The 18,082-nt window shown below is 36.5% G+C and overlaps 1 protein-coding gene across 1 annotated transcript in view; it reads right to left on the bottom strand.

Annotated features, from left to right (window-relative positions):
• cfap20dc (CFAP20 domain containing) overlaps positions 1 to 15,503 on the bottom strand; it is a 41,108-nt gene extending 25,605 nt beyond the window's left edge. Inside the window, exons 1-7 of the mRNA XM_084745094.1 lie at positions 15,368 to 15,503; positions 14,738 to 14,884; positions 10,163 to 10,335; positions 9,939 to 10,047; positions 8,220 to 8,330; positions 6,425 to 6,559; positions 3,429 to 3,751 (exon numbers count right to left, since the gene is read on the bottom strand). Coding sequence (XP_084601220.1) covers positions 3,429 to 3,751; positions 6,425 to 6,559; positions 8,220 to 8,330; positions 9,939 to 10,047; positions 10,163 to 10,335; positions 14,738 to 14,884; positions 15,368 to 15,401 — 1,032 coding nt within the window. The 5' untranslated portion in view covers positions 15,402 to 15,503. The remainder of the gene's footprint in view (positions 1 to 3,428; positions 3,752 to 6,424; positions 6,560 to 8,219; positions 8,331 to 9,938; positions 10,048 to 10,162; positions 10,336 to 14,737; positions 14,885 to 15,367) is intronic.
• Between the last annotated feature and the right edge of the window lie 2,579 nt (positions 15,504 to 18,082).

Here is an 18,082-nt window from a genome sequence, read left to right as displayed (position 1 = left end):
TTTGATGTCTAACATATGCACTGAATGCATTTCCTTCCTCATAAAATTCTATTTTTAATGTGTGTTAAATCCAAATGCAGATCAGCGCAGTAGTGTGACACCACTGGCAGGACTGTCATGTCACGCATGTACGTGCTTGTGGGCATGCACTAGAAAAACAAAACAGATACAGACTCATGGAAAAGCTGCTTTATAGTATGACTAGAGGTCAAAAAACCTTTGAATTAACTTTCTCATATCATGTTTGGTAAGATGAATGGGAAGACGCTACAATAACTCTGGGTATCCCCCAGTGTGTTTCCAGCATATCTCTGGCAATATGCAGTTTGTAGATCTGTGCTCCACCAGACATAGCATTGCTCCATCAGCCATCATAAATATCTATCACAAAAGAAATTTCAGCATAAGCTTGCCTGTTGGAGTGTAGTTTATACTTGAAAAAGTTGTGGTTATCTAATATATGATCTTTGTGGATACCCAAGGGAACAGCCATTTCTGTCCTTTTAGAAAAAAAAAACTTTTTTTATTTGGATATTACAAGCAGGGCTGGCTCTCTTATTCCACCCTCTCGAGAATAGTCACTTCAAAAATGACCATCTCACAAAAAAGTTGTAGGTGGGAAGCCAGAAAACATAAAAATGCCCCTCTTTCTGCTTTTCGTTTCAAAATACAGCACACAGCGCAAGATCAAAATGCTTACTCTGCTCTTACAGAATGAAATTACATGCTTCTTTCTTCACCCTCTAACCCTAGTCCATACAAAGTGGTGGCAGCTGAATTTTAATGTGCTAATTTGAAGAAGTGGTCCTTTAAACATCTCCCCTTCAGACATACTTTAGGCGTTATTTCATTGTGAAAAGCTGTAATTAAATTTTTGGGGGCATGAATTTTTTCTCAACCTCAGCTGTTTACATATACTGAAGCAGCTATAGTACAGATGCTATCAGTTAATTTCCCAGAATGCCAATAGATATTCCCTTACAAGTTGCAGTGATGTTTTTTTTTACATACAACAGTGGAGAATAAAATAACTACCCCTATAGACTATTTAACATTTAGCAATATCAAAGGCAAAGGACCAAATTTCCAGTTTAAATGGCTAATCACATGCCCATGGTTGCCGCACACCTACAGTATTCAGATGCCTGGTCATGGTCCTGCTTCAAACAGTAGAGTACCACAGGTCTTTTGAAAAAAAAAAAAAAAAAAAGAAAAAAAAAAGAAAGAAGGAACACACTGCACATAATAGTCCACTAGTCAAGGGCAATGCTTTCCTTTGGTGGGTGAGTGTTTGTTCCATTTCAAAGTGTTTTGATAGGCTCATTATTAGGGAAGCGTTTGAAATCAGCATTTGAAAAGGCTACATTATCATTTAAACACGCTGACACACAACCTGTGTGTGTGTGTGTGTGTATGTATGTGTGTCATGTGAGTTCCCCTTACCTTGCCAAAAGCAGCGACTTGTATTGTTCTCTGTCTTTCTTTTTTTGTTTTGTTTTGGGAAGTAGTTGCAGCAGGTATTGCTGATAATAAACTAATAATAGGCTACTTTTGGCTTGTAAACAGTTTAAAATGGCAGGAAAGGAAATTGAAAAGGTTGTGCACATTCAACACAGTTGAATACAGATATAAAACTATTTCCCAAACCAAAGAGTAATGCAAAATCTAAAGAAAAATGAAAGCTGGGGAAATTGATGACCATACCTGCAGTTTACAAAGGTCACTATAGAAAGAATCACATTTTTTCAAACACAAGCTCTTTTATACTGTTTTGCCAACCAGTCTGACATGCATATAAGCACACAATGCTGAAGGAAAATAGTGAGCACCTGAGTTACTAATATCAAAACCTGACATTCACTGTTAATGTTTTAGAGATTGTATCCTACTTGGCTCCATTAAAGATGCTCTGGAAATCTACCTGTTTTTCTCAAGGTCTTTGCGTCTTATGGTGGATTTTGTCTTTGATATTGTGCATAGAATACATTACTTTGATGCAAAAAATGTGTTAAAGCTAAACTAATCAGCTGCACAACAAAATGAGATTCTTAAGTCTGAATTATTAGACTTATTATGAAGTTTTAAATAAGTAAAAGCAATTAGCATTTCTTTGAAGATAATCATCTTTATACTCATAGTTCAACTGTGTAATTTCCCTGCTCAGCATAAAGAGAGCTACCATTCTTTATTATTAAGTCTCAGAGCCATTAATAAATTATCTGATGATAAATAACCCCACTGACCTTTGAAGCTGAAGTACAACACATTCTGCATTATGAAATATTACTCTAAAAAAATGTTTTTTAACTGGTTTTGAAACAGTCTCAAATCTAATATTGATGCCACTATATGACCTACATAAGCAAACAGGACCATAAGCAAGAAGACTGACTGTATTTTTATAGTTATTGTTAATGCATGCAACCAGGTTGAAAGCAGATGAAACGATTTACAGCATGCAGACCAGAAGTGCCTATTTTTTACGTCTTCCATGGCAAAGTTTCATTAGACAGTTAAAAAGACGCAGGAGGAAAAAGTTTAGAAAATTTTATTTTTGATGTTTTATTTTGTGGTTATAGTGATGGAAACACTCCCACTTTTGTCCACAGGGGCCTCCAAAGCCAAAAGCCAAAGCCAAGTTCCTTTTAGTAGTTTTCATCAAATTAAAATGTCTAATTTAATCGGATAAAACTGGATCAAATCAAAATGTGGGCATAATTAATCAAATTAGAAAGCAAAAATCAACACATAACACAAGACAGCCAGCCCTAAGATGAACAGATCATATTTTGGAAATCTGGTGCATGGCCATACTTTTTGAGGAGGGATCAGTCATGTAGTCATGAATAATCTGGTGCTTTTTGTTTAATTTAAAATTTATTTATTTTACCTTTATTTAACCACATAAGTCAAGTGAAAACCAATTCTCAGTTACAATGACAACCTGGCCAAGTGGCAGCAACAAGAGGTGAGGTGGTGTTATAGATTGTGTCTTGTATTGTTCTGTCTGTATTTTCTTGTTGGGTTCTGAGTTTTGTGTTCTTAATGTACCTATTTACTGTGAGTGTGTGTATTTTCACTGTCTCTTGTGTATTTGTTGCTTTATGTAATTTAAAGTCCCAGCTAGGGACGGGCATTGCAAATTAGCCTAGACAATAAATGCTGTGGTGTGTGGTTTTGGTTTATGCTACACACTTGTCCCTGTACAAATAAACAATAAGTAAATAACTAACTACTTTTTTTTGTATGTGATGTAACATAAGTTTGCTAATTTAAGGCAGATGGTTAGTAGTGTTAGAACACCTTTCTTTTTTTTTATATATCGTTACAGACCCTCTCGTGAATCCAAAATAAAGTTTGAATTGGATTGAAATGCGTGTGCATTTAAAGTACAGTGTGCATGTGTTTCTCCCCGAGAGCAGACATACCTCATCACTTTCACTGCCGATAAAGTCATCTTCAGGCCGGGCCTCATACCGCCTCCCACTTTTGCTCCGAACCTGATCATTTCCCATCTCCATCTTCTCCTGGTCACCCTGGCCTTGCCCTCGTTTGGGTGAGTGTGGCTGGGATAAGAAAGTGAACACCTCCTCTTGCAGAGTGAGCTGGGGCTCGGACCCCTCATTACTCTCCCAGCTGCTACAGACCTGCAGGTCATGAGACAAACCTGGACAGATCGAGCTGGAGAGAGGCTCTGCTGTTACGGGGGCAGCTCCTGAACCTTCCTTGGCTGGACTGCAACTACTCTCATCTAAAATACAAGATTACAAAACAAAACAAAAACAAGCTTTAACTTAAGCAGGAGTAAATTCTCCCTTTGAAACATCAATTGTTGCATATGAATATTGATGAGATAAAGAATTTAGGGCTTTGAATGTACAAATTGTATAATACATGGATAAATCTTTCAGATACACATGGAGGACTTAACCACAAAGACTGAGCAGAGAATAATGACAAGAATCTAATTACAGTGAGTAATAAATCCTTTTTTAATTTTTTCATCATGTGGCTAATGTCATTCAAGTTCATTTGATTACACGCACATAAAAATGTATAATAACAATATGCAAAATTGTAATGAATTCCACTGCTTGCCAAACGTGAACATTAATTTCTTCTGCACTGACATTTTTGTAGCTTTTCTTAATAGTTCTGCTATGCTAATACCTTAATGAGACTGTAACAATATAAACAACATAATCAGTAGAACACCAGTTTACTGCAAAATTGTCACTCATGAAATGACAGCTCTGTATAAACCTCCTTACAAATCAGGCTGGCTTAGACACCTGTTCTTCCATCCTGCTTCAGTTATTTGGCTTTCTTTTGTTTAGGTAGAAAGAGAAAATCTTAGAGTGGAGTTACAATACCTGACAGTATGTACCTAAATATAAAGTATATCCAGGTTTGGGGAGTAACGGATTACACGTGACAAAGTTATGCAGTTATGATAGAGAAAAAAGGTAACTGTATTCCATTATAGATTTTTTAAAAAGACATAATCAGAGCACAGACACATTTATTAAAAAATGGGTTATTAGCAAGATTAAAATATCCCAATACTACTTGTGCAGACTGCAAACATTACATCACATCACAAGTCTCACAAAACCACTCTGGTCTCAAGCAAAACTATAGCTAATCATAGAGTTTCCAATTCATTATAATGGCTTCTACTGAAACAAAAATACTCCCACTGGGTGAAAATCTCACCATTATTTTGTCTTTATATCAGAAAGGGTGAGAAATGTCACAGTACAGTGCAGGTCTTGCCTTCCAGCTGTGAAAATGCTTTCACCATCCACAGACTCGACATCTGATTTAAAGAAACATTTACAGGTAATACCAACCACTGATGTTAAATTACACAGAAATCCAGTTAGCTAGCTAACCTATTGATATCGAAAACTACTTCTACTGCTACCACTGAAAAATGTTTTGGGAGTGTGGGTGGTGATGCTGGTTACCAGGATAGTGTGTGGGCAAACAGAAGCCCTAGACCAGAAACAGTTCATGACAGTTTACCTGAAGTTTGAGTGTGAACTAGGCTGGCAAATTTTGTGCATTTTCTTTAACTGATAGTTGAAAAGACTAATGATGGAATAATTGATTAATCATTAACAATTAATAAGATACAAATTCTCATTTTTTCTCATTTTCATTTTTTTCTAATTGTTTTCCATGATAGGTTTAATTGTAAGTTGTCTTACTCAACAAATGATTCAACCAGACAAAATAATGTTAAATCATGTGTAATTACTGCAAGTTCTAGACTATTTACTAGTTATAAGTTAATATAGTTTACATTCCTAATGGTGATTGATCAGTGAATAATCATTAACATCTCTAGTGGGAAAAGCATACCTAACAAAGTAGCCAACATTTAAAAGCTCATAATAAGCTATTAATATAAATGTGCATTTGCACATGACAAAAGAATGAAAAAGCATGAAAGGAATAGCTGGACAAACAATTAATAAACTTAATAATGAACATAACATATTAAGCTACACCATTTCACCATATTTGGTATTGTGGTAATCCAAAAGTAACGGAAAATAATGAAGTTACATTACTTTCATTTTTTTTAGCAGGTAATTAGTAAGTGTATCGGAATACATTTTTAAAGTAACCTGCCGACGGGTTAAAATCTTTTCAACCTTAAGTTGCATCTATTCATGTGTGCATGTAAGAAACGCTGAACCCTTCAACTCCATGAAGGGCCTGAGCTCAAAGGAAGAGGCACCTCTATCTGAATGAGTGAGCACATTTGAACCTCTCGACAGTATAATCACTTTCTCTAATTGCCCACTGTGTGGCAAACCCCAAGCCCGGGAGATGTCCCTCTGACTTTTATTTAATGTGCCACATTACCATTAATGAACTGACTACTTTCTGTCTGTGGGCAGGGGTGCAGCAAAGGAGCTTATTGCTGCGGAGAAACATCCATAAATGAGCTTTCAGAGCACGCACACTCATTTTGTGAGGACAATGCTGGTGTAGGTGTGTGTGGCGGTGGTGGTGTTGAGCATGAGGTGGGGGGGGTGGGGATTTCATGAGTTGGAGTCAGAGGAGGTACTCCAACAAGAATCCTGGCCTTGACGTGGGTTATGCAAAATTTAAAAAGGGGAACAAAAGCAATGGTGTATGCAGCATAGAATGAGGCTCGTTAAAATTCATGCAATATTTTGAAGTGATCTAATTCATAAATTAAGAGTAAGAATAGGTGTTTTTCTCAAGTACAAAGGAGCTACTTGGTAAAATCAGAACATGCAAAGTAGACATCAATATCACTCAAAGTGCATATTATTCTCTTTTGTCCCATCCCTCGCTGCCTCTCTACACTTTTCTAACCATCACTCAGTCTGAAAGTGCACGTCTTGCTGCTTCCCTGTCTGTTCACAGCAAATGTGAACCTCACCTGCTATCAGGTGCTGTGTCCTCTCTGTTATGGTCAGAGGTTGTTGCCTGCTCTCTTGCCGAATGGATGGAGAAGTGCACTTCTCCCTGGTTTTACTTGTCTTTATGTGGCCCCAAGGGACAGCATCTGAGGGGGCTGTTAACCACAATTAAACACCTTACTATACATTCACCATAACACACTCTAAACATCAGACCGGCACATACAAGTACTTGGCCATGCCCCCTTTTGGGTAATAGAAAAGTGAGGATTTTATTGTATTAGGGGTGTCACAGTTCTCCAAGTCAGCAGATCTGACTTTTCATTTTAAGGTCATGAATTGATTAGATTTTTTAATTAAAACACTGTCATTGTTCAACTATTGGGTCTTTTCGGGTCTTATCGGGACAGACTTTTAAAGATCAACAGATCATTGGTTTTATACCCTTCTTCAAAAAGACAGTCTATATGATATCAAGCATGGTATAATGGTCGGTAAGATATGCTGCGTCATCTCTGAGGAGTTGTTTTTATTTCTTCTGACACATGCCAGTGGGCAAGGTTAGAGAAATTATTATTTTGTGACCTGTGTCTGAACCTGAGCATTCACAATATCTTAATAAATGAAGCTTGATGAGTCAGTCATCATGCTCCTTCAGCTTCCCCTGTCCACAGGGATCAGTGACCTAACACAGTCGCCAAATATTGCTTATTTTGAAATACCAGTTATAGTTAAGCTAAGTGTTGTCTGTAAATGAAAGTTAAGCTAAAGGTAAACTTTACTGACATATATTGACAGAAATTTGCATAAATTTTTCATTGGACTATCACCTCTTGAGGCACAAAGTGGTATTACAAGACAGGGCGGGTTAGCTGGTTAATGTTAATTTTGGCCAAACTATGGCTCCCTTAATGTAATCCTAAATTGAACCAAAACTAATTTTGACTCATATTCAGCTTCTCTTAAAACTGAAAACAAAAATCAGCCAGTGTAGTGAGATACTTCACCTTGTTCACAGGGCAGTGTCCATCAAAAATGGTGTTGCATTACCTCAAAATATCCAAGTGTTTTTCTTGTTAGTTTGTGAAAAGCTGACAATTTAAAAGTGCAGGTTTTTGGCTGTATGGTTTGTGTATAAATGTCTATGTGCCGTGTGTGTTAATGACACTTAAAATAAGTATAGAAATATATAATAAATATCCAATCTGTAAATAGGCAACTGCTTCATCTAAGCCAAGCTGAGATTTAGTTAAAGACGATGTTGCATCAGACGTGCCTGATGGTGCTACACTGTAATGTTATGACTGGACTCCAGCAGCCTCCCATTTAAGCTAATGATAGCTATCTATCAGTAACGAGTGTTACCAGCATCATTTAACTATTAACCACACTGACAAGCAAAGATTCATGGATCTTACATTTCTCAAAACTCAGTGTGAAAGCCTTGGTTTTTAATGAGGTTATTTCTAGTTTCCTATTCGGCATAATTTAAATGACAGAAGCAACTTCATGTTTATTGTTATCAAAAAGGAATTAACACTGCTGCCAAAACAAAGAATTATGCTCATACATTCTTACTGTTCTCATTCTGGGAACATGAGGAACCAGAGATCATGATGGATTCCTATATTTATTTGTTTAACAACCTGCTATACAACAGCTTTCCAGAATTTCCATGTTTCTCTCATAATGTGAAAGTACAATCCTTGCTCCAAAAGAGGGTGTGGCCTTGATGACAGGCACTTAATGACATACTGCAGGTCTGATGTATATTCTCACATGAGGAGAATATAAGGTGCAGTGCACACAGCTTACCTGATGATGTTTGCCTCTCTCTTCTAGCACCATGGACCCATTGCTTCTTAGAGTCTAGCTTGTCCAACACTCTGTCTTTTGGAGGATGCGGCTGTAAACCGCCAGGTGTTCCTACATAAAGTACAGTACTTTCAACATTAGAAAAGCTGTGTAACACAAAACAGCCGAACAACAATGTTAGTGAAGCTTGCCAGAAGCATATCTGTGAACTGATTATGCACCGTGAAAATCCCTATTAATGAAGGCATTTTAGTAACTGAGCTTCTTACATTCATTCAGTGCAGACAGAATACATCCAGCTACATTATGTTCAGCTGAATTAAGGAATTTTAATCATCCATTTTTGCATTCAGTCATGCTCAAAGAATGGCATATTACCAACTGTAAAAGCTGTTATTAGGTGCTTGGAATAACATACTCTATAAGAGCTGGACTCTTGTTTTGTTGGTTCAAATCACATGTAATACTTTTACCAATGTACATCAGTTGGTAATCACCTGCACTTGTAAGGCAAAGATGAATATAATGAGAGGAATACAGCGTACTGCTGGCAGTACAACTACGTCACACAGCTATAGGTACTTAAACATCATCAGCAGTACTCCAACTGGAGCCAGTTTCAAGACTAGACTCAAAACCTGACTGTTGCCTTTTGTTCTAATCGGATGTATTCTTATTCTCTTCTTCATAAATGATGAAAATGATTGATGATCAATTTGACAGTTGACAACAAAGCAATAAATTATAATTGTTGTAGCTCTATTTACGTTGGTACTATATTAGTGTCTATGGTGAGGTATGGTCAAACACTCACATAACCACATTTCCCAGAGTACTATTTAAGTTTGGTAAATAACAAATCAAATTGCGCTTTTCACTGCATACCAAACAGGAGCAAGGTTAAATATCTCCTCAAGCCCAACACTACATACTTTTGATTTGCTTTGTTGACAAACGAAATTTAAAAAGTGGCATTCAAGCCCTGTATTCAAAACATTCAAACATGTTTGGAAGCTCCACTAAATTATGAACTAATGAGGGGTTCGGCGGTGGTGATATTAGAATTAATTATGATTGCTGAGCACTTGTGCAAATAGTTGACCATAGGAAATAGGCATTTCTCTTTCCAAGTAATTTTATAGCTAATGGACCCTACTACTATAAATTATATATCACACATTTGTCAGCTACGTCTGTGTTTTTAGTTCATTTTCACATTTTCTACTCGTTATTCCCATTCATTAATCGCTTAGTATTTCTCCCAATCCACCAATTAACCTTATATACTGTATGCTTCCCTGCAAGCTCCCTTCTTGGCTTTGTTTGCATTCACTGATTGCTTACCTATTACCAACCATACTTTTGAACAAACACCTGTAATAGCAGTAAACTGCCTTTCTACAACAACTGCTCTACCTCTGCATCCTCTTTCTTGGTCCACATTACAACTAGGACTATAAATATAATGATTTTTTTCTTTTATTGGCTGTTCCGATGGATGGTATGGCAAGCACAAGCAGCACAAATAGCAGTGTGCGCAGTACCCTGTACAAAAGATACATGCTATATAGCCGGCTTTGTTGTGGAAAGTGGAAAATAAAGTCAAGATTGTTATGTACTGTAAATAAGTCCGTATGCAAAGAAGCAAATGAATAGCTGGATGAACAGGGCATGTTTAGGTGTAGGAAGCATGTGCCATAAACTTATCTTCAAATTTACCCTCAAGAAGAATGTGGGAGGGCTCTCCATGTGAAAAGTTCTCGCTCAGGTTGGCAATGCTCTGACTTTCCACAGTAACTTTTCGGTCCACTCTATTGGACGATGATCCCTACAGGGCACGACAACAGAGAGCGAAAAACATGGTCTATTTTGTACTGACAGTAATTTATGACATGATGCTCCAAATCATTCAGAGAATATATGTTGATATGAGACTCATTTACTGTATTTGAGATAACGAGTGCACTTCTATCCCTTCCTTCTGAGACTGAACTGCTTTTGTTTGCAGTTTGAGGAGGTGGCCCTGAAACCCTGGAGCCTGAGGCGGTGTGTGAAACACCCTGGGGCCTGGTTCTTCGATGACTGGCTGATCTGGCAGTAGTGGACTGATCAGGACCTGAAAAAAAAATCCCATAATTCACTGATCATTACTGATTTATTTTAGATTTTTCTTTACAAAAGACTACCCTTATAAATTATCTATAAATGGATTATATTTGAGTTTTTAATTAGGTTGTAATAAATCATTTATAAGTTCTTCATGCATTACATAAAAAGAACAATGACCAGTTTGTTTATTGTCAAATAGTGAGCCCACATTTATCTGTACTGTTCAGCCACAGATCCCATTGCTTACTTAGCTTACATTGCATTCTCCATCAGCAGCATTTATACCTGTCAGCTTCATAACATATTTGTTAATAAGTTAGTAGCATTTAACCATCATCAACATATCTTAATAGTCAGAAAGTTTAATTTGGCATTTCAAATTAACATATCAGATTACCAGATTCATACACTGTGGCTTTAGCAATATTGTTTACCTTGACATTTTCAGCTTACACTGTTTTACACATTACAATAAGCACAGTTATATATATTATTAAGTCTTTAATAAATGGTGATGGTTGTATACTTTACGATAAGGCTCCCTTTTACCAGTTATAAATGTTAGTCACTCATTAGTAATAACTAATTAGTTATAAGCAGTAAATGAAGATTAGCTATTTCTACACAGTTCTTCTTAATGTCAGATGAAATGATTAACAGCACTCACCCATAAGTCTCTGTGTTATATGGCAGGAGTAGCATGTTAGTCAGTAAAAAGTAGAAGTGTCTTTTATTTATAATTATTGAATTAGATTTTATTTTTACCTTACATAATAGGTTATGACTGATAGCTAGCAGAATCAGCAAAGAGAAAAAGAAAAGAATTGTCCAAAGAATAGAAAAAGGCTAAATAGTACCGTTTTTTCCTTAGAAATATTCTTATATCTTATGCTGATACATATTCCAAATAGGAAAATAAAAGACTTGACTTATGGTAAAACTTAACTGAATCTCTTGACCTCAACTACCAGGCAGGTAGGGCTGCACATTTCAGGCACTTTCCTTAATCTGTTGTCAGTCATGTTAATGATCAATTAGCCACCGCAACTCCTGAGGATATGCTTTGGATTTACAAGAGTCACACAGTTCACATAGATGAAAAATGCATGCTTGCAGCCAATTCAGTGTGAAGGGCTCAGACTAGCATTTTTTAAGATCAATGAGAAGCCTCCTCCACACTAAGCCACAAAGCTCTTTCAAAGTCACTTTTTTACTGGGAACTGCAAACTTTAAAAACACGACTTTTTTTATACGCTGGAGTGTGCTTTGGTGACTCTACATTGCAAACTAGGGATGCACCTGAATCCGAATATTTTTTTATTACTCTGGAAAAAAATAACATTTCTAAAATCTAACAAAGTAAAGTCCAGAGTACTACTTTTTACATTAATTGACCATGATTGATTGAAGTACATTTCTACACAAGAATATAATTTTAATATTATTATAATATTAACATATATATACTGTGAACTGCAGTAAGATTAACATATGAAATAACCTGAATGCAGCACCATTGAAATTTCATACTTTTCCCTACAACTGAAGGATATTTTCTTTTTTCCTGTATGACATCTTTACTGTAAAGAGAATCTTTCAATTTATTTTTCTCAGTTTCTGATTCTTCAGGGTCCCCAGTTAAAGGAGTGGTGGGGTTCAGTTCAGAAAACTTAATTTAGTTAATAATAAAAATGACACAGAGAGTGAGAGATGCCAAAATATTTTTTGTTATTAAGTATGTGCCAATATTAAATCAACTTGATGCTTTGTAGGCACATGAATATTAAATTCTAAAATAAATTTTCCCACTTTAATGTTAACATCCCATAATCCACATACACTTCTTGTCATCTATTTGAATACAGATACAAAAAAAAGGATCATTTGTTGGTTGAACTGATACAAATACAGATAATGACATCTATGTGCACCACTTCTATTGCAAACATAATCAATCAGACACTAATATAAAAATTATCTTGCGTCCTGCTGTTGAATAGCTTAGCTGAGCAGAGGATTCAACTGCTTGTATTAGTGATGTTTTACACATGATTGTGTAAGCTGCAGCAGACGGTACTTCTTTGAATTAGGTACGGTAGCCTATGGTAGTTGAACATAAATTAGACTCTGCTGCTGAACTGATTGAGTTAATGCTTTTCTTTAATCTATCAATCTGTTCCATATCATCATGTAAAAATAATGGGCTGTAGTGGGAGTCGTGATGGGGCCGTGACCTGACCCGGCTGCTGTATCTGTGCCAGGGCTCATTAGGACCAAAACACACTTTCTCTCTGATCCTCATCAGTGCAGAAAGCAGACACTTCCATTCCACAAAGCACACAGGACCGTAAAGATGATACAGACAGAGTGGAGCTGGATGTGGTGAGAGTGAAGAAAAGGAAGAAGCCCTTTGATGCAGCACATTCAGCACTCAGAAAATGACCCAGGTTTAAGGGTGAGTAAATTTCAGTGTACTTTAAATCTGCTGAAGCCCATAAAATAATGTGGTAACAACAAGGAATAAAATGAGATATATAATAGTTGATAGAGTAAAAAACATTTTGAGCAGTGATGTTGATCCGTGAAAATTTACTGACCTTGAGAAAAGCAGAATGTCTTTGGTGTATAAGATAATCATTGTTTGTTTGCTGCTGCGTGACAAAAACTGCTGTAGCTTACTTTTAACAGTTTCTGACAGATTGGCTACTGAAGCAACAATATTCACCACGCAACTCTGTCACAGTTAAATTGTATGCCTACTTTAATAGCAATCGTTTTAATTATGATTAGGAATGTTATGCTAATAATGCAGATGCTAATTATGAAAAGCTATTTCTTGTGTGTGGTTACTGCTCTCTTCTATGGGCATTGCCGCTTGACTCAACATGACTTAGACAGCTGTCAGAACAAATAAATAAGCGCTGATAAAAAAGGCCACAGAGGCGGCGGAACTGGATTACTGGTGCATGTCTTTTTATATGAGGAGATAATTGCAGCTCTCTGGGAACAGGTGAGGTGCAAATGAACACAAAAATGAGGACCACAGGATTTTCATACGAGCAAAACAAAACGATTATCACAGTCTCTTTGTAGAAAAGAGTTCTTACGTGTATATATTAACAGTTTCATTAGTAGATTATGGCTGATATCTTGTGTTCTAAATGTGTAAATTCCCACCTGCAGTATACTTGTCATAAATTCATCTCAGAAAAACACATTCTGTGAGCCTGCTGTGATGCAATAGAGCTGACATATGATAAATGGACAAAAGTATGTGGACAGCTGAATATTACATTTATTTTACTGTTGGACATCTCATTCAAAAACTATAGGTATTGAAATACTGCTGTAATAGGCTCCATTCTTCTGGGAGGGATTTCAACAACCTGTCAGAAGAGCGTTAGTGAGATTGGGCGCTAATGTTGGCAATAAGGTCTGGCTTTAATTTGGCAGTACAAGTCATCCCAAAGGTGTTGTTAGGAGTTTGTGCAGGAGAGTTTAGTTTTTCCACACCAAGCTTGGACACTTATTTCTTAGCCTGGCTTTGTATGCGGGAGCATTACCATGTTGAAACTTCTGTAAAAGGGCCTATCTGTTTCCACAAAATTTTAATTTTTAAATATTATATGCTGTATAATTAAGATTTCTTCTAGGTGTAATTAAGGGGTCTTGCCCAAACCAAGTGAAATACCCAGGAAAATTATTATCATCAAAATATAAAGCACCAAAAGTTAAGAATACTAATTATGCAGAATGTATACTACTGTGTATTATACTGCTGGATTATAGGTATGGTTTCATTAATGTGTACACATTACATGTATGTTGCAGCTGGTAAAGTTGGGACTTATTATAGCTACCTATATAACTCATAATTTATTACTTGATTATATTTCATATTGATAACATGAATTTGCAATGTAACTACTACCTTGGAGGCGGACATTCTTTCAGCAATCCTGTGAGACATGGGATTATTTTCTTAGTTTGGAATATTATGTTTGTTATTCTGTTGTCTTTTCTATTCTTTTTAATTCTCTTCAGTCTGCTCTGCAACCAGCTACCTGACCAGTGCATGACATGTGGGGACTGTAGATTGAAGGGAACGGGATGGGAAGAGTCATTATTCCAGGACTGGGACAGGACAGGGGAGTAAATCTGTGGGAGTAGGATGGGACAGGAGTGAAAAGCCTCTCCTGTGTCACCTTCTACTACTAACTAAAGCTATCAGATAAATGAAGTGAAAAGGGCAATATTTGCCTCCAAAATTTAGTAGAAGTAGAAGTATAAAGTCACAGAAGTTGGAAATATTCAAGTGAAGTGCAAGAACATCAAAATTGTAGTTAGGTAGTTACTTTTAACCACTCTTTTCTGACCAATTCACAATCCTGTGATTTCCTCTTACCTACCACAGTCAGAGCTCAACAGTCCAGCCCTCATATCTGCATTGTGCAAATTCTCCATGTTCAGCACCTGGGTGACATGGCTGACATCTGGTGGGAACTGGCAACTGCGAGGGACTGAGTCCATGAGACCGGCTCCACTGAGAGACATATCTATATTAAAATGAGAACAGTCTCTAATTTATCCTGATCAAAAATACATTACCATAACATCATTAAACATAGGTAACACTTTAATCAACAAAAAAAAATACAAAATGACAAGCTGTCTTTACTGGCAGGTAGTGTAATTGTACACTGAGTAGCCACCACTGAGTGCAGCTGCTGCCACTGCTGAGCCATATCTGAATCAAACAAAATCCACTGCTGAGCTGTAAGCCAACTACCACAGAAAACAGCCAACTGTTTCTCGCTTTTTACACACACACACACACACACACACACACACACACACACACACACAATTTCTTCAACTCACAAGACTAACAACTGCTCAAAGCGAAGACCACTGACTGGCTTGAATGTTAAACTGTTGTATGTCTTTTATAACCAGGGTTAGGGTTAGGGTATTTTTAAGGTAAGCCTGATAAAACTCTAATTTGACATTAATCATTTAAATTATTTAAACTCTCTCACCATCTTCTGACCTTCCTGTAGGCTCTGTTTTCATGGTGAAGATTCTGCGGACTTTACATGTAGCAAACAAAGTGATGACGTCCAGCGTCAAAAATCCCTTGAACAATTCACCGGTGAATGATACAAGGTCGATGCACAAAGTAGACCACTGAGACAATAAAAACAATAAGATTTTGTAGTTACAAGGATCCAATAGAGATACAGCTCAGTAAGTTATGAACATCATGGATAAAAAAAAAGCATAGCTGAAAGCAAACACTAAAAGGAAGTGTCAAGGATAGGTTAGATACTCACAATATTACGTTTCAATCCTACAAAAGGTATCTTTGCATGCAGAAGCGTGGCAGACAATTCTTTATGCACAGATGATAAGTGAAGTCTCCTTTTCAGGTGTTCTAAATCAGTTACCCTGCGAATAAGAGACAACAGAACAGAGCATAAATTATCACCAGCATCAGTGGTGTCACCAGAAGTCTGGACCAGAGAAAGCTACAAGCTTTATTGGCCTCTGAGGTAAGCTCTTAAAAAGGTGTTTTCACTTTAATATAGTGCTGTGAAATAAGTTGTCTTAACACATTCTAACGGAAGAAGAGCATCGGAAACAGTATTTCCCCAGATTCTCACAATGATGTAGTATGTGAGTATGCAAGTAGGCAACTAACAGCCTGTGTCTATAATACATTAAATTATGAAGTGAATTTACATATGAAGAGTCTTGAGGACAAGACTATAAAGAAGACAATATATTCTTGATTGCATTAACTGTGTTTTATTGATCATAGGAACATTGTTAAATCCTGATCCTCGGGTGACGAAATGTAGAACTGTCCACTGACATCCATACATTACATCATGTTTCACAAAATTAGCTTATGCAAAATTTACTGTGGCTAGCAAGATAAAGGCCTTCTCTGTAGCAAATAATTCAACAATATCTTAATCACAAATAGTTATTCCAGCAATTACACAGGCATTGCTAATATGATGCACTCAATTTTTCCAGGTGGCTCAAGGGGGTTTCCTACTAAATGTAAACAAGCTGTCTTTTAACTAATTTGTTCAGTGGTCCGAGGGGAATTCACAATGATTCTGTAATTATTTTCTGGGGGTTTTTTGTGGTGCATTATAATATTACACATAAATTCCCTTTCAACCACAGATTTTAAGATTTATTGAGAACTACAATGGGTCTTACAAATGTTGTTCAAGGTGAGTTTCCATCTATTAAGTACAAAAAAGTATTTTTTTAAAAAAACTGACTGCTGTACTTACACAAGCTCAACAGAAAAATCTTTGCACGGAGGAATATTCACTTGAAAGACCAAGAATCTTTGTCGAAGTCCAACTACGAAAAACAGTCAAAGAAAGAAGTGTGAACACTTTAGCATACCAAAGTATGATTTATAAATGGGTGTAAATATAATAGTGACTTACGGGACATTTTCCCATTCTCTGGCATTTGCATCTTGACTGTTTGGCTGCTCCCCTCAAGACAGTAAACAAATCCTTTGACTTCTTTATTATACTCCTGAGGGAAGAAATAGAAGAGTCTTTGTTAGGAGTGAGTCCTTGCAAAGTATGACCAGCATTTTGTACCTGTGTCACTGCTGTCAACGACTGAAAACGTATAGTGTATAGAATTTGTAAATGGAAAGTCTATCTGTCAAGAACATATCTATAATGAGATATAAATCCACTGTCTGCAAGGGCATATTAAATGTATAGTTAGAGTAACAGCATTTCTGAGCATCTAATATAAAATAATCACATAAAGTTAAGAGCTGAGACTCTTCTCTGATAAGGCAATTGAGTGACAACTTAATTTTCTATTACATCTCATTTTAGTGGTTTACAACTATACATACATCTCATACAGTTTGTATACAGTTTGTAGCAAGCCTAATTTTCAGGTGGCAATCTGTAGGCATCTTTCTTATTTGACAGATGAAAAAGCCAATGACAATACAAAAGAAAAGTGTACAAACACAATGCACTGAAAATACGGCATCTGGTGTCCCTGTATAAAATAGAAAAGGTTCAACTTTCTCTCTTAAATAAAAGCCGAGAGCTTCTAACACACTTCTTATCCACTGTGTGATGTTAGGGGTGTTCCTCTGACACCCGCTTTAATAAAACACATCTCCTAGCACTGGAAAGGAGGATTTTCAAGAGTTTTAATGGATTTGGTGGGATATTTAAGGGATTATCTAAGCCAACAATGTATGATAAAGGAGAAATGTTCACTGTCTGACCAATTTTGTTATTGATTTCTTTAAGATCATCTTTGAAAAATTTGTGAATATACACATTCTACTGAACAGTTAAAGTATGTGCCATCTGTATTGTTGCACTTATTACCAGGGATGTATAACAAACTATCAGCATACATTGGCCTATCACAGCTACATCAATATATACTAGTGCTGCTGTACATTAGCCAATAAAATTCAGCTACAACAATATCTGATTTGACAGATTATGTCAAAACATTTCATCTAAATTCTAAATCAAAATGCTCTATAAAGCACAAATTATACTATTTGTTTTTCTTTATATCAGTTAGATATGGTCAGGTCAGAGCTATGTAATAATAAATCCTCCATCTTTGCTCACTACATCTTAGCCTTTCTTACACTCAGATGTGCATAAACTGCATGTTATATGAAATTCTACAAAAAATCTAATATCATTGTTATTTTGTCGGTATCAGCCACG

This window comes from Lutjanus erythropterus, chromosome 2 (genome assembly GCF_056507025.1).
Source record: "Lutjanus erythropterus isolate fLutEry1 chromosome 2, fLutEry1.hap2, whole genome shotgun sequence".
NCBI lineage: Eukaryota > Metazoa > Chordata > Actinopteri > Lutjaniformes > Lutjanidae > Lutjanus > Lutjanus erythropterus.
Note: the sequence above shows the minus strand (reverse complement) of the source record. Positions and strands in the feature narration are given on the sequence as shown.